The sequence below is a fragment of the Chiloscyllium plagiosum genome, unplaced genomic scaffold, assembly GCF_037043375.1.
Source record: "Chiloscyllium plagiosum isolate Xiang-an unplaced genomic scaffold, Cpla_swu_hap1 HiC_scaffold_6, whole genome shotgun sequence".
NCBI classification, from domain to species: Eukaryota; Metazoa; Chordata; class Chondrichthyes; order Orectolobiformes; family Hemiscylliidae; genus Chiloscyllium; species Chiloscyllium plagiosum.
Genome location: NW_028270144.1, coordinates 9,257,947 through 9,271,247, shown reverse-complemented (window position 1 = coordinate 9,271,247; position 13,301 = coordinate 9,257,947). Strand labels below are relative to the sequence as shown.

The 13,301-nt window shown below is 39.7% G+C and overlaps 1 protein-coding gene across 2 annotated transcripts in view; it reads right to left on the bottom strand.

Moving 5' to 3' along the window:
* LOC122550445 (ephrin-B2-like) overlaps positions 1 to 12,809 on the bottom strand; it is a 56,322-nt gene extending 43,513 nt beyond the window's left edge. For both annotated transcript variants that reach the window (XM_043691182.2, XM_043691183.2), the window contains exon 1: positions 12,103 to 12,809. In XM_043691182.2, the coding sequence (XP_043547117.1) occupies positions 12,103 to 12,224 (122 nt within the window). In that variant the 5' untranslated portion in view covers positions 12,225 to 12,809. The remainder of the gene's footprint in view (positions 1 to 12,102) is intronic.
* Positions 12,810 to 13,301: the final 492 nt, after the last annotated feature.

Genomic DNA, 13,301 nt, shown 5'->3' with positions numbered 1-13,301 from the left:
GCAAGGCATTGATGAAATCTGTCCTTTAGCTTTGTTTGACATGAGTAAAATACTCACATTTTAACTTTTCAGTGCAGAAGTGAAACTTATTCAGCACACTGAGTAATTTCTCCTAAAACATCCGTTACAAGCACAATATCCTTTTCCATTATGTTTTTGCAAATGTTAACTGGTTTAATTTTGGAAAGTTAAGAATCATCAGATCTTCTAAATGCAAATTATTTGTTAGCATTTCTTCTCCAGTCAACAATCTTTGTAGAACTGCCTTTTTTGAACACCCTGGCCTAAAGGAAGGACATCAGCCTCTCAGCTCATCATCTGCAAACCGTTTGTACAATTTATTTTCACGTTTACCTTGAACCACAGACTTGCCACTGTCACATAAGGAGCAACTCAATACAATTTTATGATAAACAGTTTTCACAAACCATACTTGTTGATAACAAAACTGCATTAAGCATTAGGATTATGCTCAAGATTGTTTTGCCTTCAATTAAGATTGCTGAAGCTCTCAGGTTTTATTGTAGAATTTATTCAATGGATAGCACAAGTATCTCCCAGCTCAGTTCAAAGCTCTATGCTGAGCTTGCTGATCTCTGGTAAGTGTAATTAGGGATGTTTCAGTTGATATTATTGTCTTTTGATTCAGGAGGGCAGGGGTATGAATCAGCCAGTTTCAAATAATCATCAAAGTAAAACAAAGAACTGCAGATGCTGAAATTCTGAAACATTAACCCCACTTTCTCTCCACAGATGCTGACAGACCTGCTGAGTTTCTCCAGCTATTTCTGTTTTTGTTCAAAATCATCATCCATTGGCTCTCACTTGTGCGGGCATTGGGTTAGGACAAATCAAATTTAGCTACATTTCTCACCCAAACTCATTATCAAGGTTTGAAGCTAAATAATATCCAATGAGTGATGCACTGGAGGGTGAACAACATGCTAGTCAGGAAGTCAATTTCTTCTAGGAAGAAGTGACAGGGAAAGAGTGGAAAAAACTAGTGAAGATTATTAACAACAAAATATTTGCCTGATATTTCTTGACCTTTTCTTGTATGTGTAAAACATTGGAGAAACAGAAACCTTAAACCTCATTAGAACTGCATTAACACTTTCACTACCAGAAGCTATTTAAAATCTAAATATAAATACTAAACGTCTTCAAAAAAATGACTGTTTTACTTAGGAGTTCAAGTCTGGAAACCTCCTTCCAAATGGCACACAGTGGATCTATCCTGCTGAAATGCGAATTAACAGCCAATAAAACAATTGCCATTTGCTATACCTGGCAAAGTGTTGAGGTACTCCCAAAGCTCGATTGTATTTGCCCTTTCAAGCTGAAGACTTTTCAGGATCCAGCACAAAGACACAATGTAAAACTTGTACAAACACAATAACGTCATGAAAAATAAAAATCGGCCCATTGAGACCACACTGACCCTTGGAAGAGCATCCCACCCCCAAGTCCCTAGAACCCTGCATTTCCCATGGCTACTTCATCTACCCTGCACATCCCTGAACACTATAGGCAATTTAGCATGGCCAATCCACCTAACCTGCACATCGTTAGACTGTGGGAGGAAACCGAAACACCTGGAGGAAACCCACGCAAATACAGGGAGAATATACAAACTCCACCCTGACAGAGCATGGTATTGAACTCAGGTCCCTGGCGCTGTAAGGCAGCAGTGCTAACCACTGAGCCACCATGCCGCCCCACGGCATGGTGAAGGAAAATGAAGGAACCATCTCTCTCTGACAGGGATTCTTAGTAAACCTCCCCACACCCAGTCCTGAAGAAGGGTTACACCTGAAACATGGAATTCTCCACCTCCTGATGCTGCCTGGTTTGTTGTGGTCTTCCAGCCACCTGCTTGTCTACCTTGGATTCCAGCATCTGCAGATTTTTTTGCCTCTAAGGGATTCTTAGTAATCTTTCATCCCAACTGTACAGATTTTAAATGCCTTATTTTTTATCTGAGACTGGAGATACTTCTTGCAGCCATGATGCCGATTGGCTGGCTGAAGATCAGACCAGTTCTGCTAGGTGAGAAGCAGCACTCGGAGAGACACAGTCAACAGAGCAGTGGAAGAACAATGTAGCATGTTTATCTCTGCCTCTCTCATGGAGTGTGAGACCAAAGCCTGTGCCTGAACGATGGCTGCATCAAAAGCGCTCTATTTTCCTTTCAGATAACCTTAGCCCCACCAATCCTCCTGTGTTCAGTTGCTACACAGCGTGTTCCTGTCTGTGGAACAAATAGATGAAAGAAACTATCTCAAAGCAATTCTAATCCAACCGAATAGCTGCTGCTGGGCCAAGAGTTAAAAAAAACCTAACCAACCCATGGTACAATCTGGAACTTTGGCATACAGGGCTTCAATAAAGCATCAAATTAAATCTACCTTTTTCCTATTACACACAATGAATGAACAAGAACTGAGCAGCTTTTCTTTACCATTCTCCAAACCCAAGCCAAAAAAAACAGGCCTTTTATACATCCTAATCCCAGCCTGTTCTTATGTAGTAAAATGCTCAACAGCACTGAATGCTGCTTCCTTCTTTTCCTTTTCAAATTACAATGACAGATGTGTCAGTTTGGACGTGAACAAAATCTATATGTTGCCTTGGCAACCCCAGTTCCCACTTATATTTTGTATATAAAATGGACGCATTTGCTGTATTATTTATCAGAAAGAAATAGACTGGTAGTTTGCTTTAGGAACGATCAGATTACTACAGCTGATGTCTTTGTGACTGCTTATTTCAATCGTTCCAGATCCGGCTCTTTCTATTCTGCCCCTTAATTTACATTACTGCTCCAATCTGCAGTGTAATCCTTTCATTGTCAATTACTTGAGGGCTGATTTCCTTTTAAATAGAAGATGATTGTGGTATGGCTTTTTCCTAATTTTCCATTCCACATTGGGAAAAAAAAAGTCTTTCTAAAGAAAACACATAGATACATCAGCAAACAAACACTTCAGTATGTCAAACAACTCAGATCCATATCTAAAACTATGAAAATATGGGAGACTAGACACTGTGGGTGTCACATCATCAATCTGACTTTAGTTTCCCTTCCCAAAGATGCTGCCTGACCTGCAAAGTGCATCATATTTTATTTTAGATTTCTGTCATCCACAGTAGCTTGCTTGTGTATTAGGGGGACAGAATCCAGAAGTACTTTTAGCAAATATTTTAGCACTTTTTAAAATGCCACTATATTACAGAAAAAAACCATATATTGCAACAAACTGCTTTCTTGCAGCTTGGACCAGTAAGCATATTAGAAGAGAAAACATGTCTTTGGGAGACTATGACAAACTAACTCTCAGCAGTTTGGGAAACCTGTTTGTCTACTCTCTGAAGTTTTAACATGTCAATATCCAGCTTCATGATGTGAAATCACAGCACAAGACTTGCAGTACAAACGTTCATCACTGTCATCCAATTTATGAGAAGCCTCAACTTCATTACTCAAGAATTTCTCTAACATTTTACTACTTGTGCACAAAATTAACCAACATCAAAAGACAATTTTTACCTGACCTGACTTCTGCCTTGACGCCACAGAAGATTAACTTACTCCAGATACTGTTCTTACTTATAAGCTAAAACAAATTGTAAGATAATCAGCAACCACATTATTATCATAATGTCTGCATTCCTTTTATATTGGATCATTTTAAGCAACTGTTTGATAGAAAAGTCATACTGAAATCCCTCAAGATTAAAAGTAAATTATTTCTCCAATGAAACATTTTGTTCCCATAATATGTTCTCTGCCTTGCAGTACAATAAGCATTTTGGAACCCCGCCTTTCCCATGATTGATCTACAGGTAGACAGGATTGAGAAATAGGTTTGGCATATTTGCCAAATTCAAAATTCCTCAGGGGTTAAACATGAAGGTGGAGGTGTTAAAGTATAAAGACAGGCTGTTTTTGATTTATTTTTGCTTTAAGACAGTGAACATTCTACATTCCCATGTGCCTTTTTTTAGACAAGAACATAGAATAAACACTGTAACAATGAAACTGCTGTTATCTAGTACAGATCTATTTTGTCATACTTCTTTTAATTGGTATTTGCGACTTCTTTTAACATCTCCTGCTGATTTCCAAGCTCAGAAGTTTGTAGCAATTTATTTTTATCAAATTACTGATTCCTTCGTAAATTGCAACATCTTAAACTCTTTTCACAGTAATACATCATTTGCTTTTAAGGAGCATATCAACACTTATTAAAAACTGACAGAATTTAATATGGAATGAAAGATTTGTCAATCAATTTATGTACACTAAAGACATCAAGACAATCTGTACTGATTTATGTACTTTCACATGTCCAACCTTTCACATACTACTGTAAGACAATTAGGAGAGTTAAAAATGCACCATCATTGTGCTTGAGCCATATCCTTTCTAATAGTGGCTTCTGCTGCAACATATCTAAAGCCTTTCCAATTAAAATAAAACAAGGATCTTACTCCTATGGGTTCAGTTTATCCATGCAATGCTTTCTTTGTTTAACAAAATGTTACTAAGGGTACACTAAAAACGCTTTGGGAGCAAGTTCCTCATTATTTAGTACTAATTTAGGAAAGGAAATAGCCCTCATATAAATACAGTTCTGCAGTCTACTCAAAATGTTATCAATATGCACCTGCTTGCGTACCAAAAAAGGAATGTTTAATTGGGACCAGTTTGCATTAATCCATGATCAGTTTGAAAGGACTAAGTCCAATCGAATTTAAATGTGCTTTGACATAAGAATTATCCTGGACTAACTAAATGAAGTTTCCTCAAACTCAGTAATGCCAGTCTACTGATTCTCTCCTAAGGTATTGTTGTACGAACGCGAAACATACTCTTCATATCAAGTTCCTGTTTGAATGGAAACATTACCTGCTTCTTTTGTGCAATGTAATACCTTTCCTACTGTTGCAGGATGATGAATTTATTGAAAGCCCATGTTAAGTGTTTAATAATTTTGCTTAAGATCATTGCTAGTTTCATGTATTTTGTGTTTTCAGTTATCATAATGTATGAAGTGACTTCTGTTCCAGAAATCTGGTGAAACTAATGTGCTCCATATCTAATGACATCCTTGAACTTGAAGTAACTTAGTAATTGAATGTAGATGTTGCTCCATTAAGTGAAAAGATTGGTTGCAGCAATTGGGAATTAGAACTTGTATTTAATTAAGATTACAGAGGAAGGATCTTTTTTCAAGTCGCAAGAAACAAAAGTGCAATTCATTTTCAAATGACATTTGGGGGTTCAAAGGATCCTAAACCTCCTTTTTAAAAATGATTTTTAAGCAATGATATGTGTGGAAACTTCATAATATTTACAAAAGTCAGTTTTCATGTCTCAACAGTCAGTAAAGAGTCACTGATGGATCATTACAGATAAGATACCATATTAAAGTTGGTAACTTGTAAAGTAACATTTTTCTTCAAGTGGAGACCTGGACAATCTCCTCTCCCATTCTTCCAATCAGGGCCAAAGTACAACAGTGGGACACTGGCTTTTTATCACCCCTAATGCAGGGACACAGAAACTAACTATCGCACTCCAATGATAACCTAAGACGCATCAACTTATATCTTACATCATGTTGTGTATTGCATTTAACTACTACTGAACTAAGCCACCAAAGAAACCCGACGATGCAAGAATATTAATAAATGCTTATTGCAAAGCAGAAAACTGTCATTCTTCATTAACCTTAAGTATAACAGCAACAAATAAATTATCTGGGTTATTTAAGGTAGTTGGCCAGAAACTAAGAAAATGTTCATTGAATTAAAATCAAATCTTAGTATTTAATCCTGCCGTTAAATAGCTGCATCAGTACACAGAACACTGTTGTTTAAATTATGCCCATGAATTTTGAAGGCCTCAATAATGCAGATGCTGATGGGTCTTCAAAATGCAAATGGAATAACTTGTCATCTGAGAGCTGTCCTCTATCTGAAAAGTGACATGCTTTATAATGAAGCTAAATTCATTGCTTGGCCATTCCGAGCATGTGAACATAAAGCACAGTCTTTCTGCTCAGCACCGGGGTTGGCATTTACATTTCTCATGTTCTATGTGTCATGAGCTGCTACTACCTTTTCACTGTCCCCAATCTCCATGGAGACTTACGGCTGGGATATTTTGTTTTAAATAACGACTCGTCACTTTTCTTTGTGGTTAAGATTATTATGATGTAAATCAGCATCCTGCCAAAAATCTGCTTTTAATCGAGAAATATCAAGGGTGTTGCCTCTATCTTTGATGATGTGAACTGAACAGACAGGCTGAGGTAAAATGTGCTGTGCACAGGCATTTGGCAGAAATTATCTTTTACTCTTGTCTCTTTGAATTTACTTCAGAGAGAAAACACAATTGTACGACTGAGATCCAGAGTAAACAACAACCTTTTCCAACAAATTACACAGCATTCTAGTGAAGCAATCATGCTGGATTTAAAAGCAATATTAGTAATGATGTGTCTTCTTAAAAGTCTTTCCTTTTGAACTAGTCTATCATTCTTAAAGATGCCAAAGATTGAATATTTTATTTTTATTTTCTGAAATCCTGGAAAGATATAGTTTGCTGTGTATAACAAGCCATCGTATTGTTTTACCAGAATGGGTTGCTTTTCTTTATAAATCGACCTGCTTTTAGCACATAGAACTTCAACCTAAGTATATTATATTGCAAAAGAGTTCCCAGAATAATGGAAACATGACAGAATGATTTGGGACAATAAAAGCTGTTTTTTTTTTATTGCTTCCCCTTAACAGCAAAGATATTCACAATACAGAGAAAGTTCAGTTACAGGATAATGTCAGGAATGAGAGGTTATCAAAGAAATAAAAGACCCTTTTTTCACTGCCTCAGAGAAGATTAAAGGACCCAATAACTACTTTCAGAATTACAAAGGGTTTTGGAAAGAAGTGAGTTATGTCAAATTAATTCCATAAATGGATTATAAAGAGGAAGAAACTCACGATTCTTGCCGAAGAAACAAAACAAGTAGACTATTTTTTAAAAATCTATTGTTCATGAAATACCTCAGTCTGAGCAGCTACTGAAATAATTATTCTAATTTATAAGGGAATTCAACATGAACTTAAAAATAAAAAGAATTGAAACAGCAACTTCAGTCGAAGAGACACCATGGGTGAATAGACTCCATGTCTGCGTGGTTCCATAATAAGTACAAAAGTATGGCTTGTTTTCTGTACGTTATGAAGATAGGTGAACAGAAAAAAACTCGCCACCTATTCAGATTCAAATCATCTGTTATAAGCAGAAATGAAAAGGTGAATGAGATCTTCCTGTGGTTACATGTTGCTTGAAAATCCTTACCAAATAATTGTTCTTGGATATACATATTTGAATTTTCTTTGTACACCTCTGCATCTGGAAAATGTTAATTCTCAAACAACTCCTGCTGTCAAGGATATCTTGTATATCTTCTGAGGTTTTAATGCAACATCTTTGTTGTAAAAGTGAGCAAACAGCAGTAACTAGAGGATAGTGAAGTGCCTAAAACTTCAGTGCAAATACCGACCTCTCCATTCTAACTGCATGGACACACTTGCACTCAAAAATAACCAGAAGACTGGACCTTTATACATGTGATAAGGCAGTTTGGTTTATGGTGAGATAGGACTAAAACAAAATAAAACTCAGGAATTCAGTGATAAATAATTGTCATGAACACTTGTAAGTAAAACTAAAACCCATTTCATAACAGCGATTTTTGGAAAGGAAGAAATCTGTTAATATTAATTTTACATATATTATTGCAATAAATCAATTGATTATACCGTTAACTAGAAATGTGAATTATCTCTCCATCTGTTTGTGTCCTGAGGGATAGGGATAAAGGATCAAATAGACTAGATGTATTACTGCTTAACAATAATTGATCTACGTGCTCTATAAGTATAGCAGAAACTAACCTTACATCAAGGTATGAAAAATGCTCAATTCTTTCCACACTAGTGGGCAAACAAGCGATGAACCTATACTTGCATAAATGCTTCAACTAAACTAACATGTTTGTGATCAGGATGCTGTTTAATTTCAACATTTCTATGTGGAGATTCTCTGGTGAGACTTTGTTGCAACAAACTAATAACTGTAGAAAATGGTCAGTTCCCTGCAATGCATGAAGACACTTACTGAATCATTGTAAGGCAGGTTGCATGGATCTGACAAGTCTGTCCTTGTCAGGCAGTTTAAGGGCCACTTTGAAGCAGGCTCTTGTAAACAGACACATAACATAATGAAATACAATACCTACAAAGCAGAGTTTAAACCTGCTTAGATTTGCCAACTCTGGTTGAAAATACTCCTGGAAGTTTATATTACTTTCTGCCCAACTGGTCTAACAGCCATTTATTTCTCTTTAATACTTTATTAACTAATAAACAAAAATGCTACAAGGAAAAGCAAATACCCTTTTTAACACCACTATACTTTTTATCCTGGGTTTCTCACAGTAGTGTATATGTAGATTAATCATAATTCCTGAGATTCTACGGCAATTGTAAAAATGTAGTCACCCTTGTGTTTTTTATATATATTAAGGTAGCTGTTAATAATTATGTTCTGAAAAAGTAATAAACCTCAAGAAGTCTGAAATGTAGATGTAAGGGATGTAAGGATAATGGTAATGTCCCGCGAGATATAATATTCCAATTATCCAAATGGGATTCTTTGATTCAGATTGTAAAACTATCTCAGACTGTTTTGGTAGTGCTTACTGAATACATTGTTCATTCGCCCACAACCTTGTATAAAATTTAATTTCCAGAGAAAGTACCAATAACCCATGAGGGAAACAAAAGGGCTGCACACAGCTAGTAACTGTGTAACTGAGGTGGTTGCTTTAAACATCTGAAGAGTGACCTCTGTAGGATTGTACTATTTTGGAGAGCTTTTCATTTCTACCATGTAATGAAGTGAAACTGAACTTCAGAATAAACTTACATTGCCTGACTGAACTTTCTTTTCACTTCTGATTGGAAATCTTCTGATATGTAAATAATATTAATAGCCCAATTACTAGTTTGGGAATATTCTTATTTTTTCTCTCTGTTCAAACTTAAGTACACCTATTAGAAATTGCTATAATTGGATAAAAGTGTTAGTTTAGTCTGATTAGGGTTAAAGTGTAAGATGTGTTTTGTTTTACATATCCATATAAAGAGCACTAGAGGTACATTACCATTATTGCATAACTAAGACGAGGGAAATAATAAAATTTCTAACTTGTTTAAATGTACAGGCACTGCCTATGCTTACTTAACAGTAGATTTATCAATGCAGGGCGATCTGAATTTTGGAAAGGCAAAGCAAGATTTGATTACATGCCGCTTGCAGAATGTCTGAGTTACAGGGTGTGTATCTCTTGATGTGCAGAGAGAATTGGAAGATATTATCAGGTTGACCGCAAGCACCATTCGATCTGTTAAGTTTGCGCAAACGTGTCGTTTATCTAAACTGTTCCTAGAAAAGGCCTTAAACGAGATGTCTTATTTTGCACACGAAACCTAATAACAGGGTACTGAGGAAATGCTCCGGTAATTCAAGCATGTGGGCATTAGTAGCGGATTTGTCCCTATTTTCTGGTTGTGTATGCTGCATAGTTATGAACCCAGATACCTGTTGCTGCTATATCCCAGCATAACGTGAGAGTCCTGGAAGAAACTGCAGAACAGTTAATTCCAGCTCCTTGCAACTTTCTTCCTAACTTCCTCCCTTCTAGTGGTCACCGAAGGGGCTTATTTCAGTGAAACATTAAGAGGAGTTTTGTTGGAAGTAAGGCTCCGGTGAACAACCTTTTAAAATGCCCAGGAAGCCTGCCGTGCGAGGAGTGAGAGAACGCTGTTTGTCTGTAATCCTTGCGAAATTGACTCTCCCCCCCGGGTGATAACTGGAACCTTTTTTTTTGCTAGCTTCTGTCTCCCTTCTGCAATCTGTTCTTAACATTTAAATGGACAATTTTCTCCCACCTCAAGACTAGCCAGAAGTGCTTGCACCTGCCGACCCACTGCTAAATGGTGAGCGGATCGCTTTCTGTGGTCCCCATAACACAAAGCGTTTCGAGAACTCCTTTTCTTTCTCTGTGGATCTCTGGAACATATGGTGCGTTAATAGCAGGTTTCACAAGTTTCCCTTCTCAAAGTGCGGAAGGGAAAAAAAATTGACGCAACTTGTATTGAACGGAGGTGTCACTGGGGCCGAAGATAAATGGTGAGGCTGTAATGTGATTTCTCAATCAATTTTCCAGTGTGTTTATATATATATATAGATATATATTCTGTGCCTAAATCTAATCCAAACCTGGTTAGCTTCGATCAGACTTCATCGATCCCAAATTTCAAAGAACACGCGGCACCTCCTCCCACATTACCTCTCAGTTTTATATGTTGTACATTTTAAATAAAAAATCTCTAGAGAGCGCCCGGGAGTTAAATAAAAAGTTAAGATTTCGGAGTTATACAGGCAATCCCGCCATTTCTAGCGGGTTATTCCCACCCCCCCCCCCCCCCGACACTTGTCTCTCATCGAAATGAGAACCTATACTTTCACAACGCAAGCAATTTTCAAAGTTGCAAGATCTTTTGAAAGTCGTGCAGATTTTTTTGCAGCGTGGCAATTTGCATAGCAAAATGTTAACAGTAAGAGATTTTTCACAAATACTAAAAGGTGGATTAATGCATAAACTGCTCACATTCCCTGTTCACTCGAAATCCTGACGACTTGAGGGGCTGTGTGTGTATTTTTTTTCCAAAAGGACAGAGAGCGCGAGTAATAAAAAAGGTACGGGGGGGGGGAGAGAAATGGGGTTAAACTGAGCATGTTTAGATTTGTCATCAAGTTTCTTATCTTGACCTGTTTTTGGTAACTCGGACACCTCATTTGCTCTAACACTTTAAACAAACATTTGCTGAATGAGTTCCAACAGAAAGGTTTAACCCAAACTCCGATAAGACGCTGATTCATAGACTAAACACTCAGGGAGCGAAATGATTGCAACTGTTTGCTTTTCCACTGGGTTAAAATGATAGTGGGGGGCGAGTAGGAGATCGGAATTATTAAAAGGGGGGGGGGGGGGGCAGGTTGCGATGGCAGTGACACGGGATTATTTAAAAAAAAACCTGAGCTTTCACGTTCAGCCTGCTGTTCTTACACCAGTTGCATTGGGAGACATATGAACAATATCAGTCGCTGTCATGAAGCTCAGAGGAAGGTCTGGATGGACGCGTTCATTTTCATTAGTGCCTGCACCTCGTTGCGGGGATTATCGGGCAGAGTTCGCCTACATTTCCTGCACCAACATTCGTATGAATTTGAGTGGGATGGGGACGGGGATGGGGGGGGGGGGGGGGGTTAAATGCACTCCGGACAATTCTCGAGGTTTCCTGGAGACAATCGCCCTGCGGTCGAAACTTCAGGCAAAGGGTGGTCTCCTGCACAATCCGTTCGGGACACTCCCTGACTGCCCGGATCGCTGTATTCTCCCGAATATGAACACCGGGTCATGTTAACGCCACCTGCTCCCTTCTGTCTGCCCTCAGCCACCGCGGATTTCTACATCCAGATCTACTCGAAAAGCTCAATCTGACCTCTCCCTGCGCCCCCCCTCTCTTTATCTCGGGCAACTCCCCCCCCCCCCCACTCCCAAACACGGCTGAGCCCACGAGGATCTGTCCATTTTCCTGTGTCCCCCCATCCCCTCTCCACCAAACTCGCACCCACCAGCTCCCTCCTAATCATAAATGTAAAAATCAAGCCAACCATTTCCATTCAGACTGGGGAGGCAGTAGACCGTCGTAAACCGAGCGGATGGTGGACTGGCTTCGCTCTAAACCGGCTCCGGCGCTATTTCTTCTAGGAATGTCTCAATTAATATACACCGCTGCCCCCCCCCCCCCCCCCCCCAGGAGAGTTACTCCCCCTACCCCTCCAGCCCCCTCCCAAGAGGGAAGCCACGCACGTTGTACTATGTTTGTGCTAGAAATTAAATAATAAAATTTGCAAAAAAAAAGTGCTGAGCCTTCAACTGTTGTTGTTTCACTTACTTGGGATTTGAGGAATTCCAATATATAGGTGCCAAAATTTCACAGTTTGATAGAGTCACCCTGCACAACACGCACAAAACTCCCAAATAGTTTTTCCAAAGCGAGTTCCTTATTGCCATCATCACCGCTCACTTGGTCCCAACACAGTTCGGGTAGAAAGCGTCCCGCGTCCCTGTCAAATCTCTGGACGGTATCCTCTTTCCAAAAAATAAAAGGAAGAACCAAATGCTCCGGGAGTCCGCCTCGCAGTTGCTTCCAGTTGCTGCTGATCCGCTGGAGTTGCTGTTGGCAGAGCGGTCTCTCACACTCGGCCACTCGCTCTCCACATTCCCACCGCCAAACCAACACCGGCGACGCGCTACTCTCAGATCGCTGCTACTCTGTAATAGGTTGTTGTTGTTGTACCTAGATACCTGCTGTACAACGCGACGGCGGAATGAGCCAAGGCAGGAGAGGGGTAGGGGTGGGGAGTTGAGGAGGGGGGGGCAGGGGGGCTGGGGAGTGGGAGATAGAGGAAAAAATAATCAGTTGCAAGCCTTCTTTCTCTGCAGTCTAATCAGTGCCTCAGCTGTTTGAGACATATGTCCAAGTCTGTCCGATGGGGTTGTTTCACAGTGAGTGTTGCAGCGCTCTGTCTGTGTTATTTCTATCTATATGTGTGTGTGTCTGCGTGTATTCCCGTCTTCCTCAACCCTCCACTTGGCGACTTTCACCATCCAGGACGTGATGAGACTGCTCTTTGCAGGAAGGTTATATACCTCCCAACAGCAGGCTCCCACAGAGCCCGCCCCTCTCCCCAACACCCGCTCATTGGTTCACCCGGCCACCTGCAGCCGCCGCTTCCCGTTGACTGACAGCCGCATCCAGGTTTTTATTGGTCCTGAGAACCGTCAGTCCATGCCTCTCTCTCCATCCCTCCCTCCTCCATTGTTATTGTTCCATGGGGGTGAAGGCTTGTCTGAATGAGCAGGTAACTCAATAACACAGAGCAAGGCAACACTGTTGCAGCCTGCCCATGTAAATGCACCCACTGTTCCATTTGCACTTGCTAATTGGAAGGATTGCACTTTAAGCCCAAATCTCATTATCGTTTGATTAAAGTGTTGATGGGGAATCTGAGGGGGCAGGGGTAGAGGAACAGGGTCGCGGGTTTTAAGGGTGGGATATGCCCCGCGAAACATCGCACTCAGCAGCACCCC